Consider the following 14,488-nt stretch of genomic DNA (forward strand, 5'->3'; position numbering starts at 1 on the left):
TTTTTTTCGAACGGGGATCTCCCGCTGGAAATCACGCTGAAGAAGGCGACCCAAAGGACTCGCGTGTCTCCTCGCGGCTCCTGCCTCGCTCTGGGCTTTAATTGCAGGAGGGCCCGAGAGGAAATGGCTCTGCAGTGATGACACGAGCAGATTTCTTTCTTGCTTTGAATGATGGCGTTTTAAACTTTTAATCCCTTTCATCAGAAAAAAAAAAAAGGGTAAAAATCGGAGTCCTAAACAATAATTAAAATAAAATTTCCATCTCTTGACAGAGAGAGAAGTTGTTTATAGTAAATGTGCCTTTCAGCCTTCCCTCGTGCCTTCTCCCAAAAGGGCTGATTAGGATGTAATAATTGGGGATGATAGCAGGAGGAAGACGACAATTCCATTTAATTAAAGATAATTTATTTTACTTTAACTTGGTGGTGTCCCACATGAATAAGAGTAGATTTAGCAGATAGATTTATTAATGGGTACTGACATCTCCGCTGACACAAAAAGCAAACATTTTCTTTCCTCATTGTTTTTATTGTGTCTCAGCACCTGAAGCTGCCGTCACCCCATCTCCCTGCCATTCCCGGCGACGAAGGCGTTTCCGCAGAGGGCACCGCTCGTGAGACATCGCTCGGGGCCTCTCGGAGGCACGGGGTTTGGGTCGGGACCCGTGCTTCGAGCAACCAAACCGTGGGGGCACTTGGAGCTGCCCCGTGGGCGTGCAGCACGTGGCTGGCAGGGTTTCTGCGGGGATTTGGGCAAGTGGACAGCGTCCGCTTCATGACGGTCACCCCCAAGTTGCGGGATTGTGACGGGCAAGGTCGATAATGGCCAAGGACAGTGGCACACTCTTTGCTTGCTTGAGATTTGAGAGGAGAATATGGGCAGACGTCTGGTGCCTTCCCTGTCTCCGCGCGTTTGTAAGCAGAGCGTAGAAAATTTTAAAAAGAAGAAAGGGAAAAAAAGCACAAAATGGCTCTCGGTAAAATCGGGGGAGAAAAGGAAGTTACAAAGCAGATCCCGAAAAGAGGGAAAACGCATGAAATGGTCCCTTTCTCTGCCTCTTCTGGGAAGTCCTTCACCTAAAAAAAGAAAAAAAAGCTTGAAACCACGCTATCTTCTATTAAATGTGAATTAGAATTCACATCTGAAAACTCGCCCTGGAGCCCGGCCAAGTGGCACCTTTGTTCTTTTCATCATCACTTTTATTTCTCTTTTCCCACTTTTTTTGCTCTGCTCGCTCTTTATTGCTTTTTTTTTTTTTTTTTTTGAGGTCTGGTTCTGACTCGCTGCCTATCTGCAACTGCCGGAGCTGTGGGAACTGCAGGATGTCAGCTCCGTTCTCTAACTCTGTCACATCTTTCCTCCCCAGTCACACCCCTGGTTCTTTGTCCTCTCTTCCTGCCTACTCCCTCTCTGCTTTGCTCTTTCGCCTCTCCTCCTGGACATGTCTCCTGCTCCTCTCCGGTGACTTCTCCGTCCTCAGGACCGTCCCCGGGCCCTGCCACGGCCAGGGCACTCGAAGGGCTGCGTGTAGGTCTTGCCTCCGCCAGGTAAGGTGGCCACCTCCGTCCCTTGGCTCCTGAGCACCAGTTCCTCGTCAGCCTTTACAGACTCGGTGTCTCCGCAGTCTGTCATTTCCTCTTTCCTCATTTCTCAACCTCTGGTATCTTCTGTCCTGGCGCTGCTTGCCTACCTTCAGGGCGTTGGCTCTGGACGTCCCAGGGCTGATGGCAGCGGGTGACGGCCCACGGAGGTGCCACCAGGCTCGGGCTGAAGCCTGGGGAGCCCTCGGAGCACGGCTCCGGATCCGAAACCCTCCTGTGGCCACCTCCCCGCCACCCGGCACAGGCTGATCCTCCCCTGGTCGCACCCCTTTCACCTGGTGGCTGTCAATACGAAGGAAAAGCAAAGCCTGATGGCAAGGACGCGTCCAGCTCCCTTGTCATTTAGCTGTCCCGAAGGCCTCGTGTGTGGCGCTGCTCCTCGGTTCTGCCCGTGCTGGCTGCTCTCAGCGCCGGCGGTGCCAGGGGTCCCGGGCATCCCCTTTGCTTTGTCCCTGCTGCAGCCCTCTCGTGGGAGCATCCAGGTCTCGTGCTGTGCCCGTCTCCGTGGCGCATTCCTACCAAGTTACTGAGTTCCCCTCTCTATGATTTTTTCTCTTTTTCTTTCTGCTTTGCTTTCCCATCTGGTTGTTCCCCACCCCTGGGACTTCCTCTGCAGTATTCGGTCACCTCTCAGTCTCTCAGCCTTCTCTTCTGCGTCCTCCCGCTGTCCCTCTTGCCTTTCTCCCTTGTCTTTCCCTAGTGGCTGTTAGAAGCCGCTGCGTCTTGGCTGGACCCCCCGGTGGGCTCTGCCTTCTGCTCGCCCAGCACCCCAGAGCCCCGCGCAGGATGCTGGCAAGCGAACTCGGCGACCCGTCGGCGGTAGGAGGCAGGTCCGCAGGGTGGTGGCCTGCCACCAGAACTCACCTGCAGCCCCCGTGACCGAGGACGGTGGCATTTGCTCCGGCGCTGCCCGCAGAGGTCCGGGCCAGCTGCATGGCACAGACAAAACCGAGTCGGGACGGAAAACCTCCGGGTCTCTTTCTGTTGTTGTTGCTTTCTTAGAACGCGTATCGCTGCACGGCGCTGACATCACGGTGCAGTTTTGTCTTTCATTTAGCTGACCCCTTTTTAACTTTGGGCGTTCACAAGATGTAGAATTCAGCGGTCCCATCTGGAAGATATTTTAACCGAGCAGGATCTGTGGGCTTAGAGGATCGTATAGGGTGGGATAAGAAGAGGGGGGAAAAAAAGGACAGCTAACATTCAGGGTACGCCGAGCGTAGGGCAGCTCCTTGTGTTGGTGCCGATTCCTGGTGGCATTGGAGCAAAGAGTGCAGAGCAAGTGGTTTGCTCCAGATTTCGGCGTGTTTCACCCCCAAACGAGCTGTGCTTTATCAGGCTGGCACTTCGCAGGAGCTGCTGAATCCCCATCAGCCTTCGCTGCAAGTTTCTCCTGGATCAAACCAAGGGAAACCCGGTGCCTTTGCTGCAGCGGGAGGAAACGGAGCCGCTTTGCGTGCTCCGGGCCAGTCCCGCGCAAAATGTTTGTGCCTGCCCGGGGCGACGAGCACCGCCGTGCATGAACCGCTGCTTCGGGGCCTCATGCTGACGGGGGCTGCCATCAGCGGGGCTCCTCCAGCGAGGTCCTGGTGCATTTTTTAATAAACCCTGCAAATAAACCCTTGTAAAGCCTGCAGCTCGGGCTTTCCGCCCTCGGGGCGGGCAGGGGAGCCGTGCCGGTGGAAGGGCGAGGCGCAACGTGCCGCAGGGACAGCCGCTGCCGGGGCCACGGGCGTGAGCGGCCCCGCACCTGCACCCGTCCTCGGCGGCACCGCGCGGCCCCGTCATTAGCCCCGGGCAACCTCTGGCCCCAGGGGCTCGCCGGCGGCGGCGGAGCGGCGCGGCGGTGCGCGGACAGGTGGCTCCCCGCGCCGCGTACACTTGTTTTTCCTGGTGCACCGTGCACTTAACGGCTCAGCGGGACCTGCAATTTCATACCTCTCCCGGGGCCGGGGGTTGCTTCGCATGTGCTTTGCTGTTCCGTGGCTCATCTGGTCTCAATTACCAGCTGATGGCAACGCCAGGCCCTGGGCCTTTGGCGTGTTTGTCCTGCGAGAAAGATCTGGAAGAGCCGACATCTGGTTTTGATTGCTGCAATTGCAGGTTGATAGAATAAACGCAGGGTGAGGTGGGTGGGTTTTCCTTCCGGCCCTTTCCACTCCAGGCTGGTAATGTGCTTCACTTGTGGAGCTGCTCTTTTCATCAGCGCGCGCCTCCCCCTCCGCCCCGCTCCCTCTTCCTCTCCCTCGCATCCCCGGCAGCAACATGTGGCCGAAATTAGGGACCTGCAAGCCCAACGGCGTCCTTCTGCGGGAAACCTGGAGCAGGTCAGCCCGGGGAAGGGGCATCTGCTCCTCACACGTACTAAAAATCTGAATTAGTGTGTCGTTGAGTTTTTTAAAAAAACCTAAAAGCTGGGGAAGTTCATCCCCGGCCTGGCAGAGCTGTCGCTGGTCGGGTGGCGGGGCTGGGAGGACAGAGGACGGCAGCCAAGGAGGGTGGCCCTCGAGTGATTAGAAAGGACAGAATGCTTTTTTTTTTCTTTTTTTATTGAGTGTTTTAAATTTTAGTGTTGCTGGTGAGAGCATTTCCCCTCCGAATGCTCGAGCAGGGGACGGTGCCACTGCCCCCTTGTCCCGGCCCCGTTTTTGGCCTCGCGGGGATCTTGAACTCACCGGTAAAGGAGACGGGAGCAGCACCGCCCGGCGGTGGCACCCCATGGGTGACAAACTGGGGCAACCTGTGGCCAAGGAAGCTTTCTTGTCCAAGGCAGCACGTGGCAGCAGTCAGCCCTTGGCTCGCGCTTAACTTTGAGCCTCCCCAGCGTTACCTCAAGCCACCGAGCCAGAGGTGGATGCCGCGAGGGGTTTTGCGAGGGACTCCTGCAAGGAGCTGCCTGGGCAGGTGCTGGCGTCGAGGAGCTTTTAACGTCTGCAGATGGTTGAGTTTATTCTCGTCGGAGACGTTTCCTTCTATCGGGTACCTGTCGGAGTGGATCGCCCTGTATCCAGTGTTTTACAGCTCGCGCTTTGCAGCCGCGCCCTGCGTGCCAGGCGCTCGAGGGCCTGAGAGGGGAGGAGAGCAGAGCCAAGACGGGAGAGGAGGAGAAGATCTCTCGCTTCGCCTTGCTCAGGCTCAGTTTCCAAACACCAGCAGCCAGGCGCCTGCGGACAGCTCGATGGAGAGCTGGGGAGGCGGCCGCCCCAGCCACGCCGCGCTTCCTGGAGGCACCTCCCGGTACTTGGACGCGCCTCAGCAAGCCCTTTGGCGCCAGCCAGAGCCCTTTACTCAAAAGCCAGCGATACTGCGACGTGTTGTAGGCATTCCCAAGGCTGTTTGTTTGGTAGACCCTGGATTCCTGAGGTCTGAACGTGTCACCATGGGCGGAGAGCAGCGCACGGCCAGGTCAGCAGCTCCGCAAGCTGGCGGCCGAGTCCCCAGTACTGGAAAATGTGGGATTTCTGAAGCACGTTCTCAGGACAGCGAGCTTTCCAGAAGAATGAAAGAAGAAAAGGTGTTTGGAACTCGAAGGCAGACTCCCAAAAATGGAGACAATGTGATAATTTTTTCATCATGTCATATTACAGAATGGCTTGTTTTTCCCAGATCATTATTCATCATCTCTTCAAACCTCCCAGCATGAGTCAGAGTGATTTTCTAAATTCAGGCTCTCTTTAAGAATATTAACATCTTTAAATCTATAATACGTTTTCTGTCAAATCAGAAAGTCACTCTTGTACACATCTCGTTACTCTCTCTTCTCGCAGGCAGCATATTTCCATTTCTACCAGTGCCATAAATTTAACCCGTTTAACTTTCACTCTTCTGGATCAGGTTATTGGGTGGTTTCCTTTATCAATGCTTATTCGTGAGAATTTGTGTCTGTTTAGATGGGGTTATAGACACAATTCCTCTGTAAAATGCTCTGGCAAGCACTTATGGATAGATTATTGATATGATAAAGTGATATCATGGCTTTTTTAAACATTGCTTTGCAGAATAATGACAAAAAGGGACGGGTCGGTCAGAATCTTATCGTTCATCCCGTTAATCTTTTCCTCCGCGCCATTTATTGCCCGCTGAAAATGCTGCAGTCCCGATGATACAAAGGCAAACAAATCTGGAGACTTCGGTACAGTTCAGTACGAGAGGAATTTCCATGCGTGCTCTTAACCAAAGTCATGATAACTTGAGAATCCCACTGTGACAAAAATCTGAAAATAATGAATATTTATGTTGAAAGAGTGACACTTCTGCAGGAAATACAAGAGTTTTTTCAAAAGCTTCCTTACATCTCCTCAAATTCTTTCTTATGACTGAGCTTGTCACAGCAAAACGAGTTAATTTCCTTCAATCCAGTGGCGTTCTCTGTGTGAAAATTTAGCTATAAAGCAGCAGAGAAATAAATCAAGCGTCGGCTGTTAGCAAGGAAGAGTTACACCCAGCTACGTGACGGTTTGGGTGCTGGCATTTCTTTGGGCTATTTTCCGCGGCGTTTCACGACAGCTCGGCTCGGCCTGCCCTCCCCGTCTCCGTCGGATGGTTTCGTTTCCTTCCCTTCATGGCCTCGCGCCCCACCGCTGCCAAGGTTTTCATTCATCGCTTCTGCACGACTGCTCCGAGCGGCGCAGAGTCACCCGATGTGCTTGACCCAAGCTCATGATGTAGGGAATTTAGCCAGCAAGCACCATGGAATAGGGACTGGTTTCCTTCACGTGGTGCGCAGGTGGTTGTTCCACCTTCATAGCTCGCGCTCTGCGGGTCCCGAAGAAAGTCAACATGCAAAGCCCAATTTCTGCCAGGGAAGGGGTCTTGTCCTGGGGCACTTCTTGTTCAACTGGAGTTGTATCTGAACATCATCGGCCTGTAGGAATATAGGGAAAAAACGGCGTTGGGTTGAGCCAAATGCATGTCGCCGTGAGCGGGTAGCTGGGTACGTGGAGCCTCCGAGCCTGAGCAGTGCCCTCCGGGTGTCCGAGCATCCATTTAAGTGAAACAGGCACTAGTGGGGAGCATCCTGCTTTTCTGCAGGGCCACCCAGAGCACGTCAGATGTGATCCAGTTGACTTCTGAACCCCACTGCAGGAAGCACTGGGGTGGGCGACGTGGGGCACAGGAGGGAGAGCGCCAGGCAGGAGAGGAAGAAGAGGTGGCGGTCACCCTTAAAGTAGCAGGAGCTCCGTGTATCTGTAATCAGAAGGGATGCAGAAGGGTTTTCCTTGTCCATCTCTTCTCAGACCCGTGCCCCTCCTGTTTTTCTCAGGTGAGAGCTGTGGCCCTGGTACTGCGGCCGTGCTGCCTCGCTGCTGAGGTCTAATGAGCAAAAAGGAGGAGGGCCGTAAGCTCATGTGGCTTTTTAAACTCAAAAACATGAAAATACTTCCTTTGGACTAGTTTTCTTTCTCTCAGCAGTCTGCATCAGACTTCATGCATGCCTCGTAAGCTGCAGCACAACCGTTAGGGGAAAGCAATGACTTCTCTCCCAAGGGGAAAGCAACGTGGCCCGGGGACAGGCCCGGGCTGCTGGACGGATCAGGAGAGAGCAGGACAGCAAAACTGCTGCGGATTAAACACAGCGGCGCGGTGAAGCTGCTTTTAAAGCTAACCATCATACCTCGTTAAGGCACGGCAGCGTAATACATCTGCTTTGCCATCAGCATGCACGCCGCTTTGTTCGAAAGCCCGAGAAGTGCCTGACACGTGTTTGATGAAAGCGTCAGCACAGCGCCTCTGATGTCGCTCCTGCTGCTGACCTGTGCTGCTTTCCTCCCCTGGTTACCCCAGGTACACCGAAGCACGACGCCCGTTTTCTTCATGCCCATCCATAAAGATTTTACCACCAAACGGGCACTCGGGTACCTCTGTGACGAGCTCCCGCGCTCCGTGATGGCTGGGGACTGTGTGCCGGAGCAGTGCCTAGGGGGAAGGCAGCGCTAGAGGTGGCACCGTGGGCTCACAGCTGGTGACAGGGGGACCCTGGGGCTTGCAGGCACATACGCTCGTGTGCTTGTGCCTTCGGTCCAGCTGGACGCTGACAGAAAAGTAGGAAGTTCACTGTGGCCTTGGCTGCTACTGCACTACCTCAGCTCCCCCTGCGTGGGCAGCTCTTGGTGCCGCACGTCAGGGCCGCGGCTTCTGAGGGGGGCCAGCCATGGGGCCCCCGAGCCACCATTGCCCAGGGTCGAGCCATTTGGCCCTGCCTTACCAAAGGCTCTCACTTCAGCTCCCGTTTCTCCGGGTACAGGGTTGCTGCTGGCGCTGCCCCGTGCGGATCACGTTGCGGGCAGGGCGGCGCTTCAGGCCCCGGCCTGCACCCAGGGGCACGGGTGGCACCGCCCAAGGGATGCCGGCAAGTGGCTCAGCATCCCGCAGCCCTTCTGCTTGCCCCTTCTTAAAACCCTCTCTTGATTTTAGAACGAGGGGATCCCTTTAATCCCCGCCGCAGCGGCTGCGAGGTGCGGGCCGGGGGGCGCCGGGCTGCTCGGGGGCCGCGTGCCGCTGCGCTTCGCTGCTGGATTTTCTCTTCCCGTTCGCCGTGACCTGCGAACGTCGGCGTAGGCGCTCTGCCAATTTTGTGATCTGCTGCCTGCTTCAAAATGGAGGCAGGAAGGTATCCATTTTCATCAAGGAGATGACAGTGCTTCAGTCTTCCTGACCATCTGGAGAGAGGCACCTCCAGCGCAGGAACAAAACGCAGAGGAATATCGAGAGCTATAGGGAGAGGGGGTGGAGAGGGAATGAACCACGCTCTAAATAATGAATTACACTTAGCAGCCTGGACCAGCTTTTGCTGTTTTGTGTGTGTGCTTTTTTTGTGTGTGTGTTGTTTTGTTCTGTATTTTTTTTATTATTATTATTCTGTATTTTTTTTATTATTATTATTTGTTATTTTTTTTAAATGCTGTCCTGGTTGAACTAGACACGAGCAAGAAACACAGCAGATATGTTATAAAAGGCAAGTCACAGAAACCTCCGGTGTATTAGTAAACAAATGCAAGTAAATTAGTCTTTTGGCACATGTACCGAGTTTATTGCACACACAAATACACTAAGTCCTAGGGAAGGAGGAGTCTTCCCCCCGATGTGTACACATGCTGTGTTGGTGGTCTTGTGTCAGTCCAGGTTTCGAGCAGTCCTTTCAAGCTTCTCTGGAAGGGGCTGGGGCCATGGGAATTTAATATCCCAAGATGTGTTTGTAATTTTCAGTGTTCTTGATAATGCTGCTCTTCAAATCGTCATTTTCTTTTTTTTATTATTTCGGGAAATAAAGTATTTCACTTGCTTGCACTGCTTTCCTTTTTGTTTTTACACGTGTTAAGTCCGTACGCTTTCAGATGAGAAAATCGCTATTGTTTCAAGTCCTTGTTTATTTTAAGCTCCTCAGTGCTCTAGGAAGAACATATGTACATCTGCTTATTCATTTTATTTACAGAAATAAATAGTTTGACAAATACCTTGCAAATATCCTTGTTTAAAACTGGAAAATGTCAGGCTGGAGTTTTCTTTTGAAGCTTCAAATTTATTTCCCAGTCACACATATACTGAGGGTTTTGTGTTCCGAGAGAAGAATTATGTGGTGTTACGAACTGATTTATACTGAGCAAGGTAAAAACTCAATATTTCTTTCCTGCTTCCTGCTAAAGGCACACTAAATTAGTCTTTTTTCCTTAGGTTTATGCCCCGTCAGCAAGCACTGCCGACTACAATAGGGATTCACCAGGTTATCCATCCTCAAAACCAGCAGCCAGCACTTTTCCTAGCTCCTTCTTCATGCAAGGTAAGATGCTGCTTTCAGAAGGCGAGCTGTTTTGCATATATTTTCCGTGTTTGTATTTTGGCTCGTGTGTAGTCGAGACACACTGCAATATCATCTTGTGGTCTGTAGCATTACCATGAAAATGAAGACCTGGAAGTCTTCGTTTGGCCATTATGCCTGTGAACATCTTGTTCTGATCCCGCAGTGAAACGGCAGAATGAATAACTCACCAGCTTCTTATCACCTGAGTTTCTTGAAGCGTTTTTTTCCGGCAGTGCATGTGCGCATCTATTATGCGTATACTAAACGCGCACAAATTTGGGCGTGTACTTTGTGCATCGCTGTTTTTAAGTTAATGAGGAGGATTTTATCTTACGTTAAGTATGCAGCGCTACAAGTACGTGTGTTTGCGTGCGTGTGGAATTAGAGCAACCTTCTTGAAGTGATGCAGTTTCTCTCGTTTGAGGCTGGGTTAATGGTTTTCACGTATTCACTGTTACCATGTTGTCTTTCTCTCTGTGATTACCTGCAAGTTTGATGAATTTCCCTATAACTTAATAAATAAAATTCTTAGGGTTTGGAAAGGTCTGCACACAATTAGGGTACTCATCTTTTGCCACATCTAGGGCAGAATAACTTGCTTTTAAATGCTTCCGCATAGACTCTGATTTTGGCTCTGTAGAGGACAAGTAAATCTGTTTAATTCAGTAGGACCGCTGGGCTGAAGTACTTGCAGGGCACGGGATTAGGTTTTGCTGCCTCTATATATACTTCCTAGTTTCTACCCACACAAAAAAAATCCCTTTTGAGTCGAAAAAGGGATTTTTTTATGGGAGCCAGTTGAAGGTTCTGGGTGCTGCTCAGTGTCTCCAGGCCTCTGCTGGGACTCTTCCCATCCCTGGGGGTCCCGTGACGGGCAATGAGGATGGGAGGGATGAGGACGGCAGCAGAAGCACTGCCCCTTTTGTCACCTCCTTTGGTGCAGAGATCTCCATCCAGACCAGTCCCCGAGCTGGGAAGGATGGGTGGTGGCTGAAAAGAAAATGGTGCTCTTGGCTTCAGCGTCAACAAATACTGCCTAGAGAGCACCGGGAAGCTCCAACAGAGCTATAAAAGCTGGAGGTTAATAGGGTTCTAGTGCCATCAAATATTTACCCTTTGTAGTGCTTAGCCATTCTGCCTTTTTAAATGATACCTTCCCTCAGATTTGCATGGAAGACATAAATCTCCGTTAAGTGACTGTTCAAACAGCTAGGGGAAGGTGATGCTAGAAGTGCCGCTGTTGCCTGGGTGTTTGAAGTGTATAAATAAGGCAGGGTTGTAGGTGAGACATCATAATTTTTTATTAGACCAACTCCTGGAGTTTGAAAGAGCAGGCAACTTCTCCAGCCCACGTGCCTGTCTTTGAGGTCTGCTGCTCGTTAGGGAAAAGTTATCTGTTTTTTGTTTTTTTTTAAGGCTTTGGCATTCTTCCAGTGGAAAATAATTTTCGTTGCGTTATTGTAATTCCGTTTCAGCACGTCTGGTTAAAGGCAAAACGTGCAGCTTGCTCTTCCCTTTGATAAAATTTGGGGAGCCCTTTTTGTAACCTTTGGTGCGCGTTGCACCTTGGCAGCGAACTCGGCTGCGCAGTGCTCGGTCTGTGCAGAAGCAGAAACTGGAGGAACGATACGAGTGGTGCTACTCTCTCTGTTAAACAAACAAACACGAAACAAGGACAAAACCAAACAACTCAGACAGCTTTCTGGGTGTGGAAACGTTCAGAGTTCGGGATATATCCCAGCATTTATCGAGCCGAGGCTTCTCCAAAGCTCGTTAGCCCATCCTGATTGCGTAGACTTCCGAGCGTTTCATTTCAAAGTTCGGACTTCTGGCTGATGGAGCTGGTTACAAGTGAGTTTACGCACTCAGGCTTATGATGCAGTGCAGGAATAAAGCTGCAGGAAGCTTCCAGGCAGAAGTTCTGCCACCGAGATGAGGTATTTGGGGATGACACTGCTACTGCTGCCCAGCTCCGCTGTATTTTCACAGTAGGCCTTTATGCCAAAGCCACGTAGTCGCGTAACCCCGTTAGAGCCTGCAGCAGGACAAAACGGGAGCTTTCGGAGGATTTCCAGCCTTGGGACAGCCGCGTCTGCCTCCTCCTCTCTTGCAGATGGCCATCACAGCAGCGACCCGTGGAGCTCCTCCAGCGGGATGAACCAGCCCGGCTACGGGGGCATGCTGGGCAACTCTTCTCACCTCCCCCAGTCCAGCAGCTACTGCAGCCTGCACCCCCACGACCGCTTGGTAAGGGGCAGGGGCACGGGGCCGGGGGGCACCGGGGTGGGCAGCGCGGCCCGGGCACCCACCGAAGCACGGGCACGCGCTCGAGGTGCGCCTCTGAGAGGGCTCTCCAAAAACAGCCTGGAAACATTGCAAAAAAACCCCCAAGCATTATATTTAGGCACTTCTGGGGGAAGAAAGGGTTTACACTGAGCCGTAAAACAACTCGGGGAGCCCTCAGGAATGGAAGCGGCCACGTGTGCCAAGGCATCGTCTTGGCGATTAGCTCCTTCGCACGGTTTTCACAGCCTGTACCGTACCCGTTTCCACTGGCAGTCCTGACGTGTCACAGCCCCTGTACCCGTCCCAACCCCTCCTCGTGGAACTGGGAAGTGAAAAGAGCAGAAAAAGCCGCTGCGTGGGCTGGTGCTGAGCCCACAGCGCGAGGCGGAGCGGCCTGGCCTTTGATTTCTGGCAGCCGCTGTCCTTCGCTGGTCACAGGTAGCCGTCTAGCATACATTTGCTGTTTTCAAAAAGGGATTTTTTTTCATTTTCTCTGGTACATCCTGATCTCTCACACGAGGAAGTTGCTGGGACTGATTCCATCTATTGTATTGGAATAGAACAAAATTGGAATTAAATCTGATTTGAGTGCAGCTTAGTGGATATTCTCCTAATATCGCGGCTGAATTGGATATGTAGAAATGACACTGGGTTGCATCAATTCAGCCCTTCATTTTGCTTTTGTTTTTAAGTAAAGGAGGAGATAAACAAATGAACAGGCTGCTGAAGTGAAGCCCTTTTCCTCAAAACGCTTGAAACATTATGTTTTTCCGTTCTATACCTGTGCTTTTCACTCCTGAAGACCATTAAAAACGAAGAGCAGCGAGTACTGGTTTTAGGGGAGAAGTCTGTTGCCACGAAGTCTGGGAGAAACATCGTTTGAGGAATAAGGAGAAACAAACTTCACCGTTGCAAACTGAAAATTAATTTGCAAAACAAATCTTTAAAGTCTCACGTTTAATGAGGTTAGCACACTGCTATGTAAAATTAATAGGAAGTCAAAAGCAAAAGGAATTGCCTCAAAAACTGCTTAATCATGTCCTTATAAAAAACGTAATTAAGGCACTAAGCAAACTTAATGTTGCTCTGAAGTGACAAGCATATATTACAAAAATTGAGCGTAACTTTTAAAAGCCAATTTCATCTAATTTGGTATCTACACTGGTACTCATCCATCAGAATTAGGTGGCTTTTCCGTGGTATCAGCTCAGGATTCAGGTAAGAGAGCTGAGTGCCTTCGCTGGGCAAGTCTGCAAACATTCTCGCATTTCTTTTAAGTTTTCTTTGATTCTGAATCTCTTGGTTTTGTAACATGTAGGGGGGGTTACGAAGACTTAGAATATTTCTACAGTGTAAAGTGAGAACAGATATTCCACCTGTAGTCCCCCAAATGTTGTTTGTTTTTTTTAATAGAGACTATTATTTGTCCTAAATTTCAGAGACAGTGAGGACCCAGCTCTCTCGCTGGTGCCAGGCTGAGTTGCAGGTGCTCAGGGCTGGCAAAGCTCATACTAATCGTCCATTCTGGGCATCTGGACGGGCAGAATCTTCCATATTTTTAGCAGAATTGAGACAGAAGAAAGACTTTGATAGTTTAAGTACACTTTGCATAATTTCTGGTGGGGGATCAGTGAGAGGTCAGCAGTTTCACTCTAAGAAAAGCCCGGGGAGGAAATTTTGGATGATCTCAGTTCAGTTCCCTGCAAATGTCCTTAACTTCTCGGTGACCTGTAGAGAAACTGCACGTAGCAAAAAGAAGAAAGAAAGCTGTTATTATTCTTATTTTCTGAGCCATATCAGTGATTTTCTAAATAGATGCTCTCAATACAGAGAAGAGTTCCTGGCTAAGCTATATTCAGATCCCACGTTTTTCCTGAGATATTTAGCAATAGCGGTTTGATGTCTTCCCCTGAGAAACGAGAGAATCACGCAACAGCACTTCCCTGCGTGTCACGGAGCAGGAGTTCAGCAGGGGAGATGGAGTCACTGATGTTTAGACTATGGACCTAAGCAATCCTCGTTGACTCGTGCCTCCATCCTAGGACAAATTCCGTTCAGCTGTGCCAACGGGATTTGTGGCTGAAGTCCCGGAGTGGTTTACAGGCGAGCCTGAAAAAAGCTTGAACACCTCATTCAGACTTTGGCCAGAGCTGAAGCTATTTTTTTCCATAGATAAGAAAAATGGCATTGAGTTATATTATTTTATTCTTTGAGAAAACTTCCAAATATTCGGTCGCTTGTCACTTAGTTATGAGTAACCTGTAAAAGTAATTAAATAGTGCAAATGAAGGGAAGGATGCTTTTAGCCAGCTTACTGAGAACAACCTAAGGACACAGAGGGCATGAGGATGATCTTGTAGTGGCATCTGAATGCCTCGATTTTGGGCTAGGTCCTGTCATTTGTCTGCAGCCACCTGTGTTGCCAGGGAGGCTTTGTGTCAGTCCCCAAAACCCAGAGGTCTTCTGCAGGACCTCTCTCTGCTGGGGGCATGGCTATGGTAAAGATAAAAGCTGGGCGTGTTCTAGGCCTTGTCTGCACGCAGGATCTCACGCTGATTAAAAAACAACTATTTAACAGTGACAAACAGCGCGAATGTAAGCTGGGGTTAGTGTAATGTAAATCCAGCAGAAGTGCAACCGCAGCAGTGTTGTCTCACAGTAATGAAGGTTTGTGTCGATCCAGCCACACAGCTACCAAAGCCTTCCGTGTGTTGCCCAGACGCTTGTCCCAGGCTTGTTTGGAGAGTGTGATCCATCACATTTTTGGTCATCTGTTGCGCAGACACACTGCAGCAGGAGGGAG

The 14,488-nt window shown here is 50.8% G+C and overlaps 1 protein-coding gene across 15 annotated transcripts in view; it reads left to right on the forward strand.

Annotated features, from left to right (window-relative positions):
• Positions 1 to 14,488, forward strand: part of TCF4 (transcription factor 4) — a 208,061-nt gene that overhangs the window by 160,169 nt on the left and 33,404 nt on the right. For all 15 annotated transcript variants that reach the window (XM_035560062.2, XM_050716607.1, XM_050716606.1 and 12 more), the window contains 2 exons: positions 9,273 to 9,378; positions 11,513 to 11,646. In XM_035560062.2, coding sequence (XP_035415955.1) covers positions 9,273 to 9,378; positions 11,513 to 11,646 — 240 coding nt within the window. The remainder of the gene's footprint in view (positions 1 to 9,272; positions 9,379 to 11,512; positions 11,647 to 14,488) is intronic.

The sequence above is a fragment of the Cygnus atratus genome, chromosome Z, assembly GCF_013377495.2.
Source record: "Cygnus atratus isolate AKBS03 ecotype Queensland, Australia chromosome Z, CAtr_DNAZoo_HiC_assembly, whole genome shotgun sequence".
Lineage (NCBI taxonomy): Eukaryota > Metazoa > Chordata > Aves > Anseriformes > Anatidae > Cygnus > Cygnus atratus.